Here is a 24,490-nt window from a genome sequence, read left to right on the forward strand (position 1 = left end):
ATTTGGAGAACAGCTAAATCAAGCAAAAATGACGCCAACCATTATCACCTTGGCTTCTGTAGCTTCATTCACCTCAGTCGATCTACCAACACATAACCTGCTAGCTATAGGGGAGAGTGGGGTAAGTTGACCCACCCTTGTTTCTAGGAAACCATTCACAAAATTTATAATTTGATCAAATATTAAGAAAGAGGTCATCATTTCATGGAGTCTGTGAAAGAAGAAACCACATGGAAAAAGTGGTAATCAAGTTCATATCCCAGCGATAAAAGTACAAAGTGTTTGTTAGGCGTTAAGTCTGTGTTAAAAGATGCTTAAAATGAATAAAAGACAAAAAAGCGATTGTGATTGCGTTTTAAAAAGGTTGCGGTAATATTTCATTCAGTACAGAAATTTGTAGGCCTGTCCGGTGGCTCAACTTACCCCATATCTGGGGTAAGTTGTGCCAAGAGACCACTTTTTTTCTGACAATCTATGTTTTCAAAACTGTAATGTTTACATGAATTCTGATTATTTCCAGGGATACACAACATCTTGAACTATATGTAGATATCTTTGTTAGAAAGAATGCTGTATTTCCCTTGACAGAGTGATGCTGAATGTAAAAAACAGCTCAACTTACCCCACTCTCCCCTACAATTAGCCACTATGTTGCTCATACAGTATAAGACTGACAGACTGAGTGAGAATGCTTCTAAGTTCACACTCACACATATTTGGATCATGTATTTGAAACCCCTCTCAATAATAGTAACAATGTAATGTTATACCCCTGAAAGGGGGGGAAATATGAGAAAAACACATAGCATATGTGGGCTCAATTGGAAATTGCCTTTAAATGGTGCATTGTGGACAGGCGCGATCAGACTGAATCCCGGCCTTAGTCATCATCATTGGTGAGAATTACCTGGGTACATGGCCACTGTAGTTCCTTTAGGCACAAAGCCCCTGGTAACAAAGACTCCGGTTCCAGCGAACGGCAAGGAACTCGGCTTCCGCTCAATACAGAACCCAACCGTGTTTAACATCGTCTCGATGGGCCTATGCACTCCTTCTGGTTCTCCTGTTTCATATTATAATAATTAGTCATGCATTTCAGGAAATCATGTTCCATATGGTCAGCCCCAGCGGGATATTTGAAAGACAGGTATAAAAAGGAAGACATGCACAATTAATAGTGCTGAGAAGGGAATGGTACAGATTGTTATTTTTGTATGTATAGGATGTGTGCTCTTGAGTTGGCTCATCATCATTATCTTGACTGTTCTTGAATAACAAATAGTTAAAAAAATTTGAACATGGTATAGAGTATAGAGTTACACATATAACATTAATATACACGGAGTGTACAAAACATTAGGAACACATGCTCTTTCCATGACATAGACTGACCAGGTGAATCCAGGTGAAAGCTATGATCCCTTATTGATGTCCCTTATTAAATCCACTTCAAATCAGTGTAAATGAAGAGGAGGAGATTTTTAAGTCTTGAGACATGGATTGTGTACAGTGAGGGAAAAAATTATTTGATCCCCTGCCGATTTTATACGTTTGCCCACTGACAAAGACATGATCAGTCTATCATTTTAATGGTAGGTTTATTTGAACAGTGAGAGACAGAATAACAACAACAAAAATCCAGAAAAACGCATGTCAAAAATGTTATAAATTGATTTGCATTTTAATGAGGGAAATACAGTGGGGAAAAAAAGTATTTAGTCAGCCACCAATTGTGCAAGTTCACCCACTTAAAAAGATGAGAGAGGCCTGTAATTTTCATCATAGGTACACGTCAACTATGACAGACAAATTGAGGAAAAAAAATCCAGAAAATCACATTGTAGGATTTTTTACGAATTTATTTGCAAATTATGGTGGAAAATAAGTATTTGGTCACGTACAAACAAGCAAGATTTCTGGCTCTCACAGACCTGTAACTTCTTCTTTAAGAGGCTCCTCTGTCCTCCACTCGTTACCTGTATTAATGGCACCTGTTTGAACTTGTTATCAGTATAAAAGACACCTGTCCACAACCTCAAACAGTCACACTCCAAACTCCACTATGGCCAAGACCAAAGAGCTGTCAAAGGACACAAGAAACAAAATTGTAGACCTGCACCAGGCTGGGAAGACTGAATCTGCAATAGGTAAGCAGCTTGGTTTGAATAAATCAACTGTGGGAGCAATTATTAGGAAATGGAAGACATACAAGACCACTGATAATCTCCCTCGATCTGGGGCTCCACGCAAGATCTCACCCCGTGGGGTCAAAATGATCACAAGAACGGTGAGCAAAAATCCCAGAACCACACAGGGGGACCTAGTGAATGACCTGCAGAGAGCTGGGACCAAAGTAACAAAGCCTACCATCAGTAACACACTACGCCGCCAGGGACTCAAATCCTGCAGTGCAAGACGTGTCCCCCTGCTTAAGCCAGTACATGTCCAGGCCCGTCTGAAGTTTGCTAGAGTGCATTTGGATGATCCAGAAGAGGATTGGGAGAATGTCATATGGTCAGATGAAACCAAAATATAACTTTTTGGTAAAAACTCAACTCGTCGTGTTTGGAGGACAAAGAATGCTGAGTTGCATCCAAAGAACACCATACCTACTGTGAAGCATGGGGGTGGAAACATCATGCTTTGGGGCTGTTTTTCTGCAAAGGGACCAGGACGACTGATCCGTGTAAAGGAAAGAATGAATGGGGCCATGTATCGTGAGATTTTGAGTGAAAACCTCCTTCCATCAGCAAGGGCATTGAAGATGAAACGTGGCTGGGTCTTTCAGCATGACAATGATCCCAAACACACCGCCCGGGCAATGAAGGAGTGGCTTCGTAAGAAGCATTTCAAGGTCCTGGAGTGGCCTAGCCAGTCCCCAGATCTCAACCCCATAGAAAATCTTTGGAGGGAGTTGAAAGTCTGTGTTGCCCAGCGACAGCCCCAAAACATCACTGCTCTAGAGGAGATCTGCATGGAGGAATGGGCAAAAATACCAGCAACAGTGTGTGAAAACCTTGTGAAGACTTACAGAAAACGTTTGACCTGTGTCATTGCCAACAAAGGGTATATAACAAAGTATTGAGAAACTTTTGTTATTGACCAAATACTTATTTTCCACCATAATTTGCAAATAAATTCATAAAAAATCCTACAATGTGATTTTCTGGATTCTTTTTCCTCATTTTGTCTGTCATAGTTGACGTGTACCTATGATGAAAATTACAGGCCTCTCTCATCTTTTTAAGTGGGAGAACTTGCACAATTGGTGGCTGACTAAATACTTTTTTTCCCCACTGTAAGTATTTGACCCCTCTGCAAAACATGACTAAGTACTTGGTGGCAAAACTCTTGTTGGCAATCACAGAGGTCAGACGTTTCTTGTAGTTGGCCACCAGGTTTGCACACATCTCAGGAGGGATTTTGTCCCACTCCTCTTTGCAGATATTCTCCAAGTCATTAAGGTTTCAAGGCTGACATTTGGGAACTCGAACCTTCAGCTCCCTCCACAGATTTTCTATGGGATTAAGGTCTGGAGACTGGCTAGGCCATTCCAGGACCTTAATGTGCTTCTTCTTGAGCCACTCCTTTGTTGCCTTGGCCGTGTGTTTTGGGTCATTGTCATGCTGGAATACTCATCCACAACCCATTTTCAATGCCCTGGCTGAGAGAAGGAGGTTCTCACCCAAGATTTGACGATGCATGGCCCCGTCCATCGTCCCTTTGATGCGGTGAAGTTGTCCTGTCCCCTTAGCAGAAAAACACCCCCAAAGCATAATGTTTCCACCTCCATGTTTGATGGTGGGGATGGTGTTCTTGGGGTCATAGGCAGCATTCCTCCTCCTCCAAACACGGCGAATTGAGTTGATGCCAAAGAGCTCGATTTTGGTCTCATCTGACCACAACACTTTCACCCAGTTCTCCTCTGAATCATTCAGATGTTCATTGGCAAACTTCAGACGGGCCTGTATATGTGCTTTCTTGAGCAGGGGGACCTTGCGGGCGCTGCAGGATTTCAGTCCTTCACGGCGTAGTGTGTTACCAATTGTTTTCTTGGAGACTATGGTCCCAGCTGCCTTGAGATCATTGACAAGATCCTCCTGTGTAGTTCAGGGCTGATTCCTCACCGTTCTCATGATCATTGCAACTCCACGAGGTGAGATCTTGCATGGAGCCCCAGGCCGAGGGAGATTGACAGTTCTTTTGTGTTTCTTCCATTTGCTAATAATCGCACCAACTGTTGTCACCTTCTCACCAAGCTGCTTGGCGATGGTCTTGTAGCCCATTCCAGCCTTGTGTAGGTCTACAATCTTGTCCCTAACATCCTTGGAGAGCTCTTTGGTCTTGGCCATGGTGGAGAGCTTGGAATCTGATTGATTGATTGCTTCTGTGGACAGGTGTCTTTTATACAGGTAACAAGCTGAGATTAGGAGCACTCCCTTTAAGAGTGTGCTCCTAATCTCAGCTCGTTACCTGTATAAAAGACACCTGGGAGCCAGAAATCTTTATGATTGAGAGGGGGTCAAATACTTATTTCCCTCATTAAAATGCAAATCAATTTATAACATTTTTGACATGCGTTTTTTCTGGATTTTTTTGTTGTTATTCTGTCTCTCACTGTTCAAATAAACCTACCATTAAAATTATAGACTGATAATTTCTTTGTTAGTGGGCAAACGTACAAAATCAGCAGGGGATCAAATACTTTTTTCCCTCACTGTATATATAATTTATTTATTTTAAATGACAAAAATTGCCAGATCAAAATGTGTATATTTTCAATATTCAGATTTTTTTTTTTTTGGGGTGAGGGAAATCAAAATACTACTCATATAACAGAGCAAGCGGTAAAGCTTCATATGACACCAATGTTTGCTTTGTAACACCTGCTGACAAAACATTATGTAGTCTTAAAGGAAGCCTGGGTAAGGCAACATTTCATAAATATGCCAAATTTGAGTAATTGTTTCTCAATTATCCTTTTACATACAGTGCATTCGGAAAGTATTCAGACCCCTTGACTTTTTCCACATTTTGTTATGTTAGTCTTATTCTAAAATGGATTAAATTGTTTTTTTTCTCCATCATCAATTTACATACAATACCCCATAATGACAAAGCAAAAACAGTTTTATTTTGACATTTTTGCTAATTTATTAAAAATAAAAAATCGGAAATATCACATTTACATAAGTATTCAGACCCTTTACTCAGCACTTTGTTCAAGCACCTTTGGCAGTGATTACAGCCTCAAGTCTTCTTGGGTATGACACTACAAGCTTGGCACACCTGTATTTGGGGAGTTTCTCCCAGTCCCTGAAAAACATCCCCACAGCATGATGCTGCCACCACCATGCTTCACCGTAGGGATGGTGGCAGGTTTCCTCCAGACGTGACGCTTGGCATTCAGGCCAAAGAGTTCAATCTTGGTTTCATCAGACCAGAGAATCTTGTTTCTCATGGTCTGAGAGTCCTTTAGGTGCCTTTTGGCAAACTCCAAGCGGGCTGTCATGTGCCTTTTACTGAGAAGTGGCTTCCGTCTGGCCACTTTACATTTACATTTACATTTTACATTTTAGTCATTTAGCAGACGCTCTTATCCAGAGCGACTTACAGTTAGTGAATACATATTTTTTTATACTGGCCCCCCGTGCGAATCGAACCCACAACCCTGCCATTGCAAACACCATGCTCTATCAACTGAGCTACATCCCTGCCGGCCATTCCCTCCCCTACCCTGGACGACGCTGGGCCAATTGTGCGCCGCCCATGAGTCTCCCGGTCGCGGCCGGCTGCGACAGAGCCTGGATTCGAACCAGGATCTCTAGTGGCACAGTTAGCACTGCGATGCAGTGCCTTAGACCACTGCGCCACTCAGGAGACATGAAAGCCTGATTGGTGGAGTGCTGCAGAGATGGTTGTCCTTCTGGAAGGATCTCCCGTCTCCACAGGGGAACACTGGAGCTCTTTCAGATTGACCATCAGGTTCTTGGTCACCTCCCTGACCAAGGCCCTTCTCCCCGATAGCTCAGTTTGGCCGGGCGGCCAGCTCTAGAAAGAGACTTGGTGGTTTCAAACATCTTCCATTTAAGAATTATGGAGGCCACTGTGTTCTTGGGGACCTTCAATGCTGCAGAAATGTTTTGGTACCCTTCCCCAGATCTGTGCCTTGACACAATCCTGTCTCAGAGCTCTACGGACAATTCCTTCAACCTCATGGCTTGGTTTTTGGTCTGACATGCACTGTCAACTGTGGGACCTTATATAGACAGTTGTGTGCCTTTCCAAATGATGTCCAATGCACTGAATTTACCACAGGTGGACTCCAATCAAGTTGTAGAAACATCTCAGGGATAATCAATGGAAACAGGATGCACCTGAGCTCAATTTCCAGTCTCATAGCAAAGGGTCTGAATACTTCCAGTACCAGTCAAAAGTTTGGACACACCTACTCATTCAAGGGTCTTTCTTTATTTTTATTACTATTTTCTACATTGTAGAATACTAGTGAAGACATAAAAACTATGAAATAACACATATGGAATCATGTAGTAACCAAAGAAAGTGTTAAACAAATCAAAATATATTTTATATTTGAGATTCTTCAAAGTAGCCACCCTTTGCCTTGATGACAGCTTTGCACACTCTTGGCATTCTCTCAACCAGCTTCATGAGATAGTCACCTGGAATTGATTTCAATTAACAGGTGTGCCTTCTTAAAAGTTAATTTGTGGAATTTCTTTCCTTCTTAATGCGTTTGAGCCAATCATTTTTGTTGTGACATGGTAGGGGTGGTATACAGAACATAGCCTTATTTGGTAAAATACCAAGTCCATATTATGGCAAGAACAGCTCAAATAAGCAAAGAGAAACGACAGTCCATCTTTACTTTAAGACATGAAGGTCAGTCAATCCGGAAAATTACAATAACTTTTAAGGTTTCTTCAAGTGCAGTCGCAAAAACCATCAAGCACTATGATGAAACTGGCTCTCTGCTGCAGAGGATAAGTTCATTAGCGTTATCAGCCTCAGAAATTGCAGCCCAAATAAATGCTTCAGAGTTCAAGTAACAGAAACATCTCAACATCAACTCTTCAGAGGAGACTGTGTGAATCAAGCCTTCATGGTCGAACTGCTGCAAATAAATTACTAAAGGACACCAATAAGAAGACGAGACTTGCTTGGGCCAAGAAACACAAGCAATGGACATTAGACCGGTGGAAATCTGTCTTTTGGTTCCAACCGCCGTGTCTTTGTGAGACGCAGAGTAGGTGAACGGATGATCTCTGCATGTGTGGTTCCCACCGATGGTGTGGGGGTGCTTTGCTGGTGACACTGTCTGTGATTTATTTAGAATTCAAGGCACTCTTAACCAGCATGGCTACCACAGCATTCTGCAGCGATACGCCATCCCATCTGGTTTGCGTTTTTTTTCTCACCTTTATTTAACCAGGTAGGCCAGTTGAGAACAAGTTCTCATTTACAACTGCGACCTGGCCAAGATAAAGCAAAGCAGTGCGATAAAAACAACAACACAGAGTTACACATGGGATAAACAAAACATACAGTCAATAATACAATAGAAAATCTATATACAGTGTGTGCAAATGTAGTAAGTTATGGAGGTAAGGCAATAAATAGGCCATAGTGCACAATAATTACAATTTAGTATTAACACTGGAATGATAGATGTGCAGAATATGATGTGCAAATAGAGATACTGGGGTGCAAATGAGCAAAATAAATAACAATATGGGGATGAGGTAGTTGCGTGGGCTAATTACAGATGGGCTGTGTACAGGTGCAGTGATCGGTAAGCTGCTCTGACAACTGATGCTTAAAGTTAGTGAGGGAGATAAGAGTCTCCAGCTTCAGAGATTTTTGCAGTTCGTTCCAGTCATTAGCAGCTTAGTATGACTATCATTTGTTTTTCAACAGGACAATGACCCAACACACTTCTAGGCTGTGTAAGGGTTATTTGACCAAGAAGGAGAGTGATGAAGTGCTGCATCAGATGACCTGACCTCCACAATCACCAGACCTCAAACCAATTGAGATGGTTTGGGATGAGTTGGACTGCAGAGTGAAAGAAAAGCAGCCAAAAAGTGCTCAGCATATGTGGGAACACCTTCAGGACTGTTGGAAAAGCATTCCTCATGAAGCTGTGTTGTGAGAATGCCAAGAGTGTACAAAGCTGTCATCAAGGCAAAAGGTGGCTACTTTGAAGAATCTAAAATATATTTTGATTTGTTTAACACTTCTTTGGTTACTACATAATTCCATATATGTTATTTCAAAGTTTTGATGTCTTCACTATTATTCTACAATGTAGAAAATAGTAAAAATAAAGAAAAACCCTTGAATGAGTAGGTGTGTCTAAACTTTTGACTGGAACTGTATGTATTACTTTTTCCACATTTTGTTACATAACAGCCTTATTCTAAAATGTATTAAATACTTTTCCCCCCCATCAATCTACAAACAATACCCCATAATGACAAAGCGAAAACAGGTTTTTAGAAATGTTTAGAAATGTATTAAAAATAAAAAACAGAAATACCTTATTTACATAAGTATTCAGACCCTTTGCTATGAGACTCGAAATTGAGCTCAGGTTCATCCTGTTTCCATTGATCATCCTTGAGATGTTTCTACAACTTGATTGGAGTCCACCTGTGGTAAATTAAATTGATTGGACATGATTTGGAAAGCCACACACCTGTCTATATAAGCTCCCACAGTTGACAGTGCATGTAAGAGCAAAAACCAAGCCATGAGGTCGAAGGAATTGTCCGAGACTTGTGTCGAGGCACAGATCTGGGGAAGGGTACCAAAATAATTCTGCAGCATTGAAGGTCCCCAAGAACACAGTGGCCTCCGTCATTCTTAAATGGAAGAAGTTTGAAACCACCAAGACTCTTCCTAGAGCTGGCCTCCCGGCCAAACTGAGTAATCGGGGGAGAAGGGCCTTGGTCAGGGAGGTGACCAAGAACCCAATGGTCACTCTGACAGAGCTCCAGAGTTGCTCTGTGGAGATGGGAGAACCTTTACAGAAGGACAACCATCTCTGCAGCACTCCACCAATCAGGACTTTATGGTAGAGTGGCCAGATAGAAGCCACTCCTCAGTAAAAAGCACGACAGCCCGCTTAGAGGTTGCCAAAAGGCACCTAATGGACTCTCAGACCATGAGAAACAAGCATGTCTGACCAAATTATGAAAGACAAGAATTGTACATTTGAATTCCGTAAAGTGAGTGTGGAAGAGGTGAAAAAATTATTGTTGTCTATCAACAATGACAAGCCACCGGGGTCTGACAACTTGGATGGAAAACTACTGAGGATAATAGCGGATGATATTGCCACTTCTATTTGCCATATCTTAAATTTAAGCCTACTAGAAAGTGTGTGCCCTCAGGCCTGGAGGGAAGCAAAAGTCATTCCGCTACCAAAGAATAGTAAAGCCCCCTTTACTGGCTCAAATAGCCGACCAATCAGCCTGTTACTAACCATTAGTAAAGGTTTGGAAAAAATGGTGTTTGACCAGAGACAATGCTACTTTACAGTAAACAAATTGACAACAGACTTTCAGCACGCTTATAGGGAAGGACATTCAACAAGCACAGCACTTACACAAATGACTGATGATTGGCTGAGAGAAATTGATGATAAAAAGATTGTGGGAGCTGTTCTCTTAAGACTTCAGTGTGGCTTTTGACATTATCGATCATAGTCTGCTGCTTAAAAAAAAAAAAAAAACTTATGAGAGGGTGGTGCGGTCTGCACAACGCATCACCGGGGGCAAACTACCTGCCCTCCAGGACACCTACAGCACCCGATGTCAAAGGAAGGCCAAAAAGATAAACAAGGACAATTACCACCTGAGCCACTGCTTGTTCACCCCGCTATCATCCAGAAGGCGAGGTCAGTACAGGTGCATCACTGGCCACTTTAATAATGCCACTTTAATCATGTTTACATATCTTGCATTACCCATCTCATGTGTATTTACTGTATTATATACTATCTATTGCATCTTAGCCTATGCCACTCTGATAATGACATTGCTCATCCATATATTTATATATTATTATTCCATTCCTTTACTTAGATTTGTGTGTATTAGGTTTTTGTTGTGGAACTGTTCGATATTACTTGCTAGATATTGCTGCACTGTCAGAACTTGAAGCACAAGCATTTCGCTACACTCGCAATAACATCTGCTAACCATGTGTATGTGACCAATACATTTGATTTGATTTGATAATAAATACAAATACAAGATTCTCTGGTCTGATGAAACCAAGATTGAACTCTTTGGCCTGAATTTCAAGTGTCACGTCTGGAGGAAACCTGGCACCATCTCTACGGTGAAGCAAGGTGGTGGCAGCATCATGCTGTGGGGTTGTCTTTCCGCGGCAGGGATTGGGAGACTAGTCAGGATCTACGGAAAAATGAACGGAGCAAAGTAAAAGAGATCCTTGATGAAAACCTGCTCCAAAGCGCTCAGGACCTCAGACTGGGGTGAAGGTTCACCTTCCAACAGGACAACAGCCACAGCCGAGACAACGTAGGAGTGGCTTCGGGACAAGTCTCTGAATGTCCTTAAGTGGCCCAACCAGAGCCTGGACTTGAACCCGATCTAACATCTCTGGAGAGACCTGAAAATAGATAGCTGTGCAGCGATGCTCCCCTTCCAATCTGACAGAGCTTGAGAGGATCTGCAGAGAAGAATGGGAGAAACTCCCCAAATACAGGTGTGCCAAGCTTGTAGCATCATACCCAAGAAGACTCAAGGCTGTAATCACTGCCAAAATGTGCTTCAACAAAGTACTGAGTAAAGGGTCTGAATACTTTTGCAAAAACATATTTTTTGCTTTGTCATTATGGGGTATTGTGTGTAGGTTGATGAGGGGGAAAAAACGATTTAATCAATTTTAGAATAAGGCTGTAACGTAACAAAATGTGGAAAAAGTCAAGGAGTCTGAATACTTTCCGAATGCACTGTATGTCAACAATTCTTCCTCCAATGGACCATTCTATAGATTAAATTTCATGAAAATCCCCCAAATCATGGTCATCTTTTGTCTGGGTTTCGTGAGGAATCACTCCAAATAGTTGAGCTGTGTTTGATTTAGTTTCCTCTGTATAATGGAACCAATGGAATAGTCTCGATCAAGCAGATGTAAGTAAGTATTTAAAAGTATATGATACTGTATGCATTTGACCTAGGTCTGATTCTTATCTCTGATTCTTATCTCTGGTAGATAGAACACCAACACGCTTAATTCAATTCATCGACTACTCATCAAGCCCCTAAGTCATTAAATTAGCTGCGTTAGTGCTGGGCTGAAACAAAAGCCTGCACACCCTGTGCCTAGGAGCCGGTTTAACGAATGCTGTGCTTCCATGTCTTTCCCACCCATGATTCCATTCCCCAACAAAAGGCAGAAACAAAACACAACCTATGTCTGGTCCCTCAGTGGTCTCTGGGCTGAGGTAGCGGGTTTGAGTCGAGGCGGGAAGCAGACGCAACACCTCTCCCTGCTGTGCAACGTCATTTCTGAGCAGTGCCCTAAAAAGGTGTAGTAGTGTTTCCGACACCACCTCATCCGAGACCAGCCTGTCTTTTGAGCGCTCTGTGACCTGGCGAATAGTTCTGTGGAAAAAAGGACAGCATAGGCCATTGCAAATCAGCTGTTCATGTACTTTGAGGCAAAAATAAATATGCATGCACTAACTGGCTGGATGCAGCAGAGGTGCTTGCCTGCTAGAGGACAAAAATGCAAGCCCTAATAATCAAGGGGATAGCCAACATAAAGCAGCAGATTATGCAAAGTAAACTTTATAATGAAACTAGAAAAGTACATATCCTAAAGAAAATATGTGCTTGCTAGCTTGTCTTAAAGTATTAATGGTTGTGAAATAAGTAATAGTAGTGGTAGTGAATGCAGTAGTAGTGGTAGTGACTGATTATAGTTGGAAAAAGTAGGAAGATGGAAAGATTGATTGATTGGATAGGATAGCCTGAACATCTTGGTTTGGTGTCTAGCTTGAACCGTCAAGAGTTATTGTTGGTGGGTTATTTTATGCACATTTATGCTAATTTAATAGTTATAATTTATAAAGGTTTTAAAAGAACAGACAGTTAGGCTAGCTTGAACATTTAAAAATTGGTATTATACATAGAGAATGATAGAGGACTGTAGATGGATAAAACCTGTTTTTGCAGGGACATTTTGAAGTAGTCAACTGGGTGGGACTTCCTATGGATTAAGGAAGGATCACATGATTCCATCCATGTCATCAGGAGGGATCAGCCAATGACTTATACTCTTGAACAAACATTCCATAACTGGAGGTGGCACTAATTCGCCAACCTTGGCTTTATACCTGTTGAAACAACACACTCCAGGTGGCAGTATGCACACCTTCAGTTTGTATACCAACTCATTTAAGTAGTAGAGAAGAAAATTGTCTACTTCAAAATGGAGATGGCCTCAATGGCGTTGCCCATGAGGTCACAGATGCCATAATGGGCAAGATACACAGAAAAGTCCTCTATTATATCTATATGGTCTTATAGCTTAAAAATACAATATGTAACTTTTTGGGCGACCTGACCAAATTCACATAGAAATGTGAGTTATAGATCTGTCTTTCTCGTTGAATGCAAGTCTAAGAAGCGGTAGATCTGTTCTATGTGCGCTATTTCTATGCTTCCCGTTCTTCAGTTTTGTTTTTGTTTTTGTATACCAGCTTCAAACAGCTGAAAATATAATATTTTTGGTTATTGAAAATATATTTCACAGCGGTTTAGATGGTATAATGATTCTCTACACTGTACTTGCTTGTTTTGTCACAAACTAAAATTAGGCAAACTATTCGAATTTTAGCAACCAGGAAATGGCGGAGTGATTTCTGCATATAGCAGAATATGTAAGAAATCTAGAGTGGTCTTGCCTTTAGCAAGTACATTAATTACATGAACTAAATTACTGTAGTTAACTAAATTGTTACCATTATATATTGGCATAGGCCTACACAATTGCACTGAATTGTGCACCTTTCTCAATCAATTTCTTCAGACCTAACACCATTGACATTGTACACGTAATTCAGAGACCGCAGAATTACCTCTCATTTTTTCGAAGATTCAATGCAATCCACGGAACGAATCGGTGTCTGTAAGACTTCCATTTGTCTTGAATTCTTTTCATTACAATTCTGAACATAATCTGGACATGGAGGCTGACATGTTGGTTCTCCCCGTCAGTCAAGGTGCTTGGAAAAAAACGCGACCGCCATCTGCTGAAAGAAGGGAGAAACAGCGCTACTTCGGCAGTAAAATAGGTCAAGGGAAAATTTAAATAACACGTTGTGCAAATAGCTTATAGGCCTACAGGAAGAAGTAGAATTTACTCAAGCCTAGTAGAACAATTAAGTTAATTTGTAGCCCAAAAACATTGAAAACGCATACAGTGTTTAGAAATGGAAGGTATTGTCATTATAGCAGAAGCCATGACTGTAGGCTATATGCAACAATAGCATATACACTGTATATATATGTAAATTTCTGAAGACCTTCACTGCCAAATTGTTGTGTACTCTTTTCTAACTGTCCAATATTAACCTTGGACTTATTAAAGTCATGCGCAAGGTGGAAAAATCTGCCGTTATGCTGCATTCACCGCCAGCCTCAACCAAGTGTATGTAGCTGCATCGCTGGACTGACTCTTTTAATGGGCGTGTCGAGAGAAATGGGATGATAGGGAGCACTGATGGGAGAATCATGGGAGAATCAGGCGCTGGATGATTTCTCTGTGATTGGTTACGGTTTTGATTGAGCGGTGTTACCGACCGTGTGTCACTACCGGCCAGACTGGGTACGAGCGACTGGGGACGAAGTTATCGTGTGAAACAAGACTGGGAGAGCTAAAAAGGCGCGATCTAATATTGATAGAATCATACTGTGTCAGTTGAATATTAACGAAACACAAATAACAAACACCTATCTTATAAACTAAATTGAAATAAAAGTTCTTTTCATGTCACTTTTAACTCATTATGACGTCTGTTTGGCAATCATATGATGACAATAAAATGGTGTTTTGTTAATATGGCTTATTATAATTACTTTTGTAGGCTTATTATTAGACACCAAACAGACTATACAGGTTTTTACATTTACGTCATTTAGCAGACGCTCGATTTACAGTTAGTGAGTGCATACATTGTATTTTTTTATACTGGCCCCCTGTGGGAATCGAACCCACAACCCTGGCGTTGCAAATGCCATGCGCAGCCAACTGAGCTACATCCGTGCCGGCCATTCCCTCCCCTACCCTGGACGACGTCTTTTTCATTTACCAGTAAATCTATATTTCCTTATTATAATCATAGGATGACAATAAAATCGTTTTTGGCTCAATAATCTGCTCTTATAGAATCTGGCAGCAAACCATTTTAGAATGGGAACTGCTGGGCTCTGTATTGTATTGTAATTCTATTCAATGACAAGGTCAACAATAAAATCCATCAATATATAATATGACTCCTACCAGAAATCCACTGTTATGATGAAAAGATTGTCAAATTAACCAAATGACTTCTACATAAAGTTTTACCGAAACTGTGAAGTGTTAACATGCTCAAAATCAAATTCTGTCATCTCTGAGAGTTTAAACATCTTGAACAAAAATATGGCCTTAATTCTTAAATCGTAACCAGGCACAGCCAGAAGAGGAATGGCCACACCTCTCTAGGGTTTCCCCTAGGGCCTAGGCTCCTGCCTTTCTATGCAGTTTTTCCTAGCCACTATGCTTTGCTTGCTCTTGGGGGGTTTAGGCCATGTATCTGTATAAGCACTTAATGACAACTCCTGATGTAAAAAGGGCTTTATAAATAACCAGGGGCGCAACTTTGGTTTTAAAAGTGTGGGGGACATAACTGTAATATTCATATGTTTCAGCATACTGAATTGTAATTGGATGCATTCTACCATCATATCATACTGCGCTATGATTGGTTAAGACCACCCAGGTGGTGAGGTCATTCTAAAGATGATCATGGCCGGAGACACATGAACATGCCTGTTATAGCTAGTTAATAAAGAGCTACGTTTATAAAGATCCTGTCGTCCTGCATTTTATTATTTTGTACAAAGCATACAAAACAAGACAATAACATTTAAGTCATTTAGCAGACGCTCTTATCCAGAGCGACTTACAGTTAGTGAATACATATATTATTATTTTTTATACTGGCCCCCCGTGGGAATCGAACCCACAACCCTGGCGTTGCAAACACCATGCTCTATCAACTGAGCTACATCCCTGCCAGCCATTCCCTCCCCTACCCTGGACGACGCTGGGCCAATTGTGCGCCGCCCATGAGTCTCCCGGTCGCGGCCGGCTGCGACAGAGCCTGGATTCGAACCAGGATCTCTAGTGGCACAGTTAGCACTGCGATGCAGTGCCTTAGACCACTGCGCCACTCAGGAGTAATAACCTGGTGGGGGGTCTGGGGGTCCTCCCTCATTATTTTTTTGGGCATCTAAAACTAATTTCCTGCATTTCTACACAATTTAATATGACCCTTTTGGGGTCATTTTGGGTTACTTTAATTGTAAATAAGAATAGAATATGTTTCTAAACACTTCTACATGAACGTGGATGCTACCATGATAATCCTGAATGAATCGTGAATAATGATGAGTGAGAACGTTATAGATGCACAAATATCATACCCCCCCCCAAAAAAAACAAAAAACATGCTAACCTCTCCTGTTATTGTAATGTATCTTGGGGGTATGATATTTGTGCGTCTGTAACTTTGTCACTCATATTATTCACGATTCATTCAGGATTATCCATTATCATGGTAGTGTCCACATTAATGTAGAAGTGTTTAGAAACATATTCTATTTTTATTTACAATAAAAGTGACACAATAAATCATTTACCATTAATTTCTATTGGGCACAAAATAATCTGAAACAAAACCAAAACAAACATCAAATGCATCCAATAAATTTGTAGTCACAAGCTTGATGTAGTCATTGCGTGCTATGAATGTGGGCCCAAATACTTAACTTTTTACTACTTTTATACACATACAAATGAATTTATCCCAATACTTTTGCTCCCCTAAAATAGGGGGACTATGTACAAGAAGTGTTGTAATTTCTAAATAGTTCACCCGATATGGATGATATGGATGAAAATACCCTCAAATTAAAGCTGACAGTCTGCACTTTTGCTTCATAGTCATTGTTTGATTTAAAATCCAAACTTTTGGAGTATAGAGCCAAAAGAGGAAAATATGATTCACTGTCCCAATAATTACGGAGGGCACTGTAATTCATATCATAGGCCTAATAGTACTGTAGTACTTTTATTATTGGTTTCAGATATGTTAGGCCAAAGCCAGAGTGACAACCAACAGTACGGCAGACCCCCAGGGCTAGGACTGAGCAGCCCAGCAGCTAGGGATTTCCTAAATAGGTATCTCCCCTGATGTGGGCATGTTTTCAATACAGACTCCTTTTGTCGTACAGCATTCCATGCAAGGCATCTGGACCTTGTGAAAATTGCACAGTATACCTTTAATCTTATAATAAATAAAATCTAGTGATACATAACTTGACATTTCAGCCATCCGTTGTGACATTGTGGGAGGATAACTAACCTTCCAATTAATGGCAGTGCATTTCTTAGCCGCTATAAATGCTAGGTTACACAGTTTCTTCTTATATCAGTCTCCAGTATCAACACTTCCAAGCAAGCAAAACCAGGGAGAAGGGAGAATCTGTAGACATGCTGAGATAAAAGAACATACTCTTTGCCAGAATTCAGCCAGCCTTCACAAGAGCATAACATATGCAAATATGTCCCCTTTTGTGTTTTACACCTCTAGCAGAGGAATTACATTTCTGAGATATTCAGTTTCACTGGCATATATTATGTTCTATAGATAGTCTTCACTGCAGTACTTTATGTCTGAGATTATATGAACATGACTAGGCATTCAAACATATCTGTATCCATTCATCATTCAATAGTGTCTCCCAGGTCTTCCTCACATTTTTGTTTTACATGTTTTGTGTCATCAGGGAAACCCTCTATCAACCCTTGATACAGTTTGGAAATTAACTTTAGAGGTTTGTCAGACTGCCTTAAAATAGTTTCAATCTTTGAAGTGTCTGGCTTGTCCTGTGTTTGTTGAACAGAGAGAATAAAGCGTTGCATCTGCAAAAGTTCACCTCAGCGCCATCACAGACTGGTCTTCCCTGGTTGCCTGACCCTGCTGAGACCCCTGTCACCATCTGATCCTGCTCATATGGGGTATGACAAAGAATTACATTGGTGTACATTTATACATTATATTATCCAAGAATATCAATGGTTCAATCATTTAAATGACCATCAACTCAAGATTGAACTTTGTATCCATTCACTGGTTGTAATAATACACTGTACTGCAAAATTCACCTGAGCTCCGTAGACTGGTCTTCCCTGGCTGTCTGACCCTGCTGGGACACCTGTCACCCTCTGATCTTGGTAAGACATAATGAACATAGGCGGTGCACCATAACAGTGAAGCCTGTAGAGCTGTTTATACTGTCTGAAAAAAGTAGGGAATTTGCTAGGGAAACTGACAGATCAATAACGTTACGAATGAAAAATGTATGCACTCACTAACTGTAAGTCACTCTGCATAAGAGCGTCTGCTAAATGACTAAAATGTAAAATGTAAAATGTTACATTGCTATACTGACTCTAATAAAAACTCACATTGCGCTGTCAAAAAACGTCAGAATATCGGTCTTCAATTGTTTGGCCGATGGTTTCATCGTTTGATCAGGTCTAGTGTGATTGAGGCAAAAATAATAGCTAAAGTCAGTGAGCTAGCTAACATTAGCCAACTTTTAGCTAGCTCTAATGGTACTTCAACTGGCGAAAACTAGCCATGATAATTTACTTCTGTTGAAACGGGACAAAAAACGGCTACAAAACATTTCCATACACACAACAGCTGTTAGATACTGCTACCTGACAGATAGCCAGAGCTGAACTGACTGTGGTAGCAACTAGCTAGCTAGTTCATTCACTTCAGACAGAACTTCAGTCGAGAGGGGATGAAACATGTAATGCATTAGCTGACGTTACATGTCAATTTAGGGTTCAGGGTAGTTTAGGGTTCAGGGTAGGGACGTCCCAAGGAATCCGGATTGCAGTGACCATTCATAGAGTGAGAGACAGGCACGGTATGCGATTTTCGAGAGTGTCTGCCCCAGATAGTTTCCTTAGAGACTATGAAAATAATTACCAAGATGTCCTTGATCTGATTGAGGAGTAAGTTGGCTATATTTAAGTTGCGATATCGTTAGGAAATATTTAGGCCTACTGTGATGATAAGGAAAATTTGGTTTATTTGAAAATAATTACTTTTTGTTGATAACGTATTGTCGAAAGCACGTAGGCAATATTATTTACTGTGTCGAGAGGGGAGTAGGCTAGTGTACAATAATAACGTAACGTGATGTGCTATTATTATTTATTTAATGGATTCATTAAATTGTAAATGAAAATATACACATGTGGTGCTATAGGATATATTCATAATTTGCCTTGTTAAACACTACAGTAGTGTGTGTGTGTATGGATGGAGTTCCAAGAACAGACATGAGTGTGATGTGCCCCTCTGTGTCAATGTTGAAATGCCATAAATGGAAGATGGCAAAGGAGATAGTGATGAGAGTGAGAGCATACAGTATGAAAAGAAAGACCCTTGGGATCTAAAATTAGTGTGGGGTGCCCTCCTGTCTCCTTTTTGTCCATTTGAGGATGCTACACTCCCCGCTGGTGGAGGTTCTTGGAACACTGCTATTTAAGTCTGAGCAGAGGTTGACGAAAACCTTCAAAGGTGGTGGTGCTATGTTGCATGTTATCTTCAAAACCAGGCAGATGTTTGAGTACAGAATGAAGTGGTGTAAACTTAACAGGTTGAACTTGTTGAGTACACTCTTCGAAAAAGGTGTTCCAGCAGGGTTCTTTGGCTGTCACCAAAGGAGAAACCTTTTTGGTTGCAGGTGGTTTCTGTAAAACAAAAAAATGTTGGTGGTGGGGAGTTAAGATAATAATTGCATAACAGTGCAAGTTAGACACATGTTACCTTTTGTTTGCATGTGAGCATGTCTGTTTTTGTCGGTTCTGTCAATGTTGAGTGATCACACATGCCTCAGCACGCATAGAAGGTCTGCTTGCAAATGTGTGCTAAAAGTGGGGATGTTTCATAGTATTTCTGATTAAGAGACTAGATACAAATAGCTAATCCTGGCTACCAATGTTTATTGTTCTTGCATTCATTTATTGAGGCAAGCAGAGCAAAGATGTCAGGGTGGTACCCAACCATATGCCATGTGTATCTGTGACACACACAAATATATATGGTCACATTTTTGATGTTTTGTTTCATTTGTTATTTTATGGAGCCATCCCTTGTATCATTTTCTAGGCCTCCCAGGTATTTGCATTTAAAGTAATGTATATGATTACTGCCGCTAGGGGGAGCTGTGACGTCAATGGAGAGCGTTAGTGAGATCGTGAGGTCTTGGCGGTTTCTTCTTCAATCTTGGAGAATGCCTACTACTGAAAACTACTAATGTTTCCCAGTCTTATAATTTTACCCTGTTAATTCAGGTATGTGCAAAAGTGCAATATGACTCTCAAAATATTGAGGTAACATGGTTAACTACATAGTCAATGAGTTAGGTGATGTTTGAAGGCAATTGAAGGGAGTTTTAACCGAGTGAAAAACTGGTTGTTACTTTCCCCATTGTAAGTAATGGAGGTTGCTAATAGTTAATGTAATGTAATGTTAATAATGTAAGCAAAGGGATTAAGATGGCGTCCGAACTTTATGTACTTTTTTTCAACAACGTTTTAGATCCTATTTGATTTATTTTCTATAAATAAAGGCTCAGTTTAGTTCAGGTAATACAGTGCCTTCGGAAAGTATTCAGACCCCTTGACTTTTTCCACATTTTGTTACGTTACAGCCTTATTCTAAAATTGATTACATTGTTTTTTCCCCCTCATCAATCTACACACAATACCCCATAATGACAAAGCAAAAACATTAAAAATTAAAAACAGAAATATCACATTTACATAAGTAATCAGACCCTTTACTCAGTACTTTGTTGATTCACCTTTGGCAGCAATTACACCCTCGAGTCTTCTTGGGTATGACGCTACAAGCTTGGCACACCTGTATTTGGGGAGTTTCTCCCATTCTTCTCTGCAGATCCTCTCAAGCTCTGTCAGGTTGGATGGGGAGCGTTGCTACACAGCTATTTTCAGGTCTCTCCAGAGATGTTCGATCGGGTTCAAGTCCGGGCTCTGGCTGGGCCACTCAAGGACATTCAGAGACTTGTCCCGAAGCCACTCCTGCGTTGTCTTGGCTGTATGCTTAGGGTCATTGTCCTGTTGGAAGGTGAACCTGAGCGCCAGTCTGAGGTCCTGAGCGCTCTGGAGCAGGTTTTCATCAAGGATCTCTCTGTACTTTGCTCTGTTCATCTTTGCCTCGATCCTGACTAGTCTCCCAGTCCCTGCCACTGAAAAACACCCCCACAGCATGATGCTGCCACCACCATGCTTCACCGTAGGGATGGTGCCAGGTTTCCTCCAAATGTGACACTTGGCATTCAGGCCAAAGAGTTCAATCTTGGTTTCATCAGACCACAGAATCTTGTTTCTCATGGTCTGAGAGTCTTTAGGTTCCTTTTTGCAAACTCCAAGCGGGCTGTCATGTGCCTTTTACTGAGGAGTGGCTTTCGTCCACTCTACCATAAAGGCCTGATTGGTGGGGTGCTGCAGAGATGTTTGTCCTTCTGGAAGGTTCTCCCATCTCCACAGAGGAACTCTAGAGCTCTGTCAGAGTGACAATCGGGTTCTTGGTCACCTCCCTGACCAAGGCCCTTCTCCCCCGATTGCTCAGTTTGGCCAGGCGGCCAGCTCTAGGAAGAGTCTTGGTGGTTCCAAACTTCTTCCATTTAAGAATAATGGAGGCCACTGTGTTCTTGGGGACCTTCAATGCTACAGAAATGTTTTATCCCTTCCCCAGATCTGTGCCTCGACACAATCCTGTCTCAGAGCTCTACGGACAATTCCTTCGGCCTCATGCTTGGTTTTTGCTCTGACATGCACTCTCAACTGTGGGACCTTATATAGACAGGTGTGTGCCTTTCCAAATCATGTCTAATCAATTGAATTTACCACAGGTGGACTCCAATCAAGTTGTAGAAACACCTCAAGGATGATCAATGCAAACAGGATGGACCTGAGCTCAATTTCGAGTCTCATAGCAAAGGGTCTGAATACCAGTTTAAAACATGTATTTCTGTATGTTTTATTTTATAAATTTGCTAAAATTTCTAAAGACCTGTTTTCACTTTGTAATTATGGGGTATTGTGTGTAGATTGCTTAGGATTTTTATTTATTTAATCCATTTTAGAATAAGGCTATAACGTAACAAAATGTGGAAAAAGTATAGGGGTCTGAATACTTTCCGAAGGCACTGTTTATGTAAATATGTGATGTCACTATAAAATGTGTTAAAGTGTTAATATTTGTAAAAGGAATAGCGTTTTACAGTTCGCTAGCTTGATGCTAACCAAATGTAGCTTGGCTAAGCGCTAGCTAGCTCTAGGCTAGTTGGTTTCAGTCAATGTTACAGCTTACATGTTAGTGGTTAATAATGTAATGGTTGTAGCATTGTTTCTCATAGGCCTCCAGTAATTTAGAACTTTTTCGAAATTGACACTGATAGTACAGTGAGTTATAGAAAATGTGAATGTGTAGATGGTATGGTGACTCCAGATTTGGATGAACGGACCAACCAGACCCTCAAGACTACCATGGGCAAGTCCCTTTATGGGTACCAGGAATGGTGGGAAAACAACCTGAAGGTAATTATCTTTGCACACAACAGCAGCGTCCAGGCCTCCAGAGTACTCACCCTATCGCCTGAGGTAAACAATGCAATTGTATATACAATTATTGCATATACTGTAGTATTAAACATTTCTAATTGACTTAGTGTTTGTCTATTTTTGTATAACGTACTTTGAGATCACTGAAACTCCACCTGATGTGGTGGAAGTTGTCGAACCAGATCAGAACGCCTTCGAGGACCACCTTCAGGCATGGGCTGAGAAGGATGTGGAGGTTTTTGACCAGGTACATTTTTTTGTCCACTGTTAATTTATTTTCTGGCCCTCCAAGAGATATGTAAGAGATGTATTTGTAATAATATGAAATATAATTGCATTTATTTCTATTATCAATCAAGGTGAGACTGAACATGGACAAGGCACAGGAGAAACAGAAGGAGAGCTACCGGAGCAGAATCAAGAAGGGGACCAAGTGCTACGATATCCAGGCGAATGACTTGGCTTGGAAGAAGGACGAAGAGAAGGCGAGACCTGGGAAACCTTGCTGCTCTTTCGCTCCTAGCTGGGGTCACCATCCGTTAAGGTGAATATAAAAATCTCAGATGATAACTATTTGCATTTGCCTCGTCGTGGTGGGCGGCATCGCCATGCTGTCAACACTGGCCCAGGGGTTTCTCCAAATAGTACATCTCAAGGCTAACCACTGGGTCACGTTAAGTAACCTCCGCTTCCAGGTAGGTACTGTTAAGGTGTATGACTCCAATGGTCATGACACCACCCTTGAGTTTCTCTCACAACTCACCTATCTCTTATCTTTTCCAGGGACCCTTACGTCCCTCATCAACCCCACTGACATAACAAAAATCATAGACAGGTATCCTTTATCTTCTGTCTGCCAATAACATTATTCCATGTCTAATCAAACATTTAAATTAAATCATTCAAGAACTTTATTTTTACATACCTGATCAACCTTTAACCTGTGTGTTTGCTTGTTTACGTCTCTGTCTCCTACCCTGTTCCCTTTACTCTGCTCCTGTTGTCTAGGACCTAGGGGTTCTGCCTAACACCCAGACATGGATCCATCTGATGTCCTCCATTACCAACCACCCTCCAACTTTTCATTACATAATCTACAGCCACTGTTATTGTCATGTTGTCATTATCTGCTAAGAAGGTTTTTTTGCTCTATCATACTGGGCACATAATGTGAGATACACAGATTAGCTAAAAACACTAGCGTTGCAAACACTAAGAACAAAGAGAGCAGCAATGCCTGGACTTTGCAGTCTCTCTCTTCAAGTGCCCCTTCCGAGACTGACTGCCTGTTGAGAACAAGTGACAGGCAGAACCTCCCACCCACACAGCACCCACCTCCTCTCTATTCCACACACCAGAATTCAGTATTTCAGTCTATGATTGCCAAGTAAATTGACACACGTACCAAAAAAATCGAAACAATTTTGTTTTTGTTTTACCCTGATGCCTATTTTTCATAAAAAGCAGAAGATAGTAAATATCATGAATCACAATGGTTAGCCTATGTTAAATGAATAGGACTACATTTAGCCTAATTGGGAACAAATCTAACGTGGGGAAAAGTCAAAGGATCCTAGTCAGGCAATTGTTTGTCAAATCCAGATTAAATATAGGTCTTCATGTGTATCAAATCTGTTGGCGATTGTGGGCTAAATCAATGACAAATATGAAATGTTCAGGCTTCATCACGAACTGTGATCAAAACAGGCTGGGATGTTTTCGGTTCCATTTAGGCTAAGGTTATGCGTAAGAACGCAACTGCACTGAAATGAACAGCCAGATTCAATGATATTCTCCTGAATAAAAATGTGTTTATCTGTTAAGCTGTTTGGTCTATGGATTGACCCATAACGATTCAATCTTTTTGGCATTTTGCTGTAGGCATAGCCTACCACTAATATTCTAAACAACCATATATTCCTGTGATAGTGACACTTGCTTTTCATTTAAGAAGTTAATGTTTTCATAAGCCTATAGGTCTACCAAGAAACCATGTTGAGGCTGAGCAAGACCTTCGATAGGCAAGTAGACTATGCTGAAATAATTGTGGAGTTAATCATTGTTATAGCCTAGACCGCTTTGTATAATCTGGACCGTTGTTTTTTCTAAGGCTAAGCAAACAAGCAGTAGCATATGCTTTTTGCCTGTCTCTATAACAAGGGTTAGGCCTATATCCTCACATACCCCCTCAATTCAAGCCCTGCTTTTAACCATAAGACATCTCTACAGAAATGTATAGCCTAAGGATTGCATGGTGACAGTGATTGTGTCTGTTAAACCGGTAAACTTGTGGTAAACTGGGAACTCTGGGGAAAAAACGAGGTCAAATCATGACATCGTGATTTTCAGGTCAGAGAAAGATGCCAGAGTTTCTGAATTGTAATTCCAAGTTGGATGACCATTCAAAACTATTTTTCCCAGTCTGAGCTCGTTTTTTGTCTTGAACGCACTGAAGTCGGAAGTCAGAGATTGCCGAGTTCCGTGTTGTTTTGAA

The 24,490-nt window shown here is 40.9% G+C and overlaps 2 protein-coding genes across 2 annotated transcripts in view; one reads left to right on the forward strand and one right to left on the reverse strand.

Annotated features, from left to right (window-relative positions):
- Positions 1-13,288, reverse strand: part of setd9 (SET domain containing 9) — a 29,212-nt gene extending 15,924 nt beyond the window's left edge. Inside the window, exons 1-3 of the mRNA XM_084160141.1 lie at positions 13,136-13,288; positions 11,464-11,657; positions 908-1,063 (exon numbers count right to left, since the gene is read on the reverse strand). Coding sequence (XP_084016267.1) covers positions 908-1,063; positions 11,464-11,657; positions 13,136-13,233 — 448 coding nt within the window. The 5' untranslated portion in view covers positions 13,234-13,288. The remainder of the gene's footprint in view (positions 1-907; positions 1,064-11,463; positions 11,658-13,135) is intronic.
- Positions 13,289-17,510: 4,222 nt separating this feature from the next.
- LOC311127890 (uncharacterized protein) lies at positions 17,511-23,766 on the forward strand. Its single transcript, XM_084159788.1, has 5 exons — positions 17,511-17,559; positions 21,866-21,972; positions 22,136-22,243; positions 22,356-22,540; positions 23,005-23,766. Exons 2-5 carry the CDS (start codon positions 21,871-21,873, stop codon positions 23,009-23,011), a joined length of 402 nt encoding a protein of 133 aa, XP_084015914.1. The 5' UTR covers positions 17,511-17,559; positions 21,866-21,870; the 3' UTR covers positions 23,012-23,766.
- The last annotated feature ends 724 nt before the right edge of the window (positions 23,767-24,490 follow it).

This window comes from Coregonus lavaretus (assembly GCF_964263955.1).
Source record: "Coregonus lavaretus genome assembly, chromosome: 4".
In the NCBI taxonomy this organism is placed as follows: Eukaryota; Metazoa; Chordata; class Actinopteri; order Salmoniformes; family Salmonidae; genus Coregonus; species Coregonus lavaretus.

What these genes read in the sequence shown, in the direction of transcription:
- LOC311127890 (XM_084159788.1), top strand. Translation starts at nt 21,871, where the DNA reads ATGGTGACTCCAGATTTGGATGAACGGACCAACCAGACCCTCAAGACT. An exon ending in GGTGGGAAAACAACCTGAAG is followed by an intron (nt 21,973 to 22,135) that starts GTAATTATCTTT and finishes ACGTACTTTGAG; the next exon opens with ATCACTGAAACTCCACCTGA. An exon ending in ATGTGGAGGTTTTTGACCAG is followed by an intron (nt 22,244 to 22,355) that starts GTACATTTTTTT and finishes TTATCAATCAAG; the next exon opens with GTGAGACTGAACATGGACAA.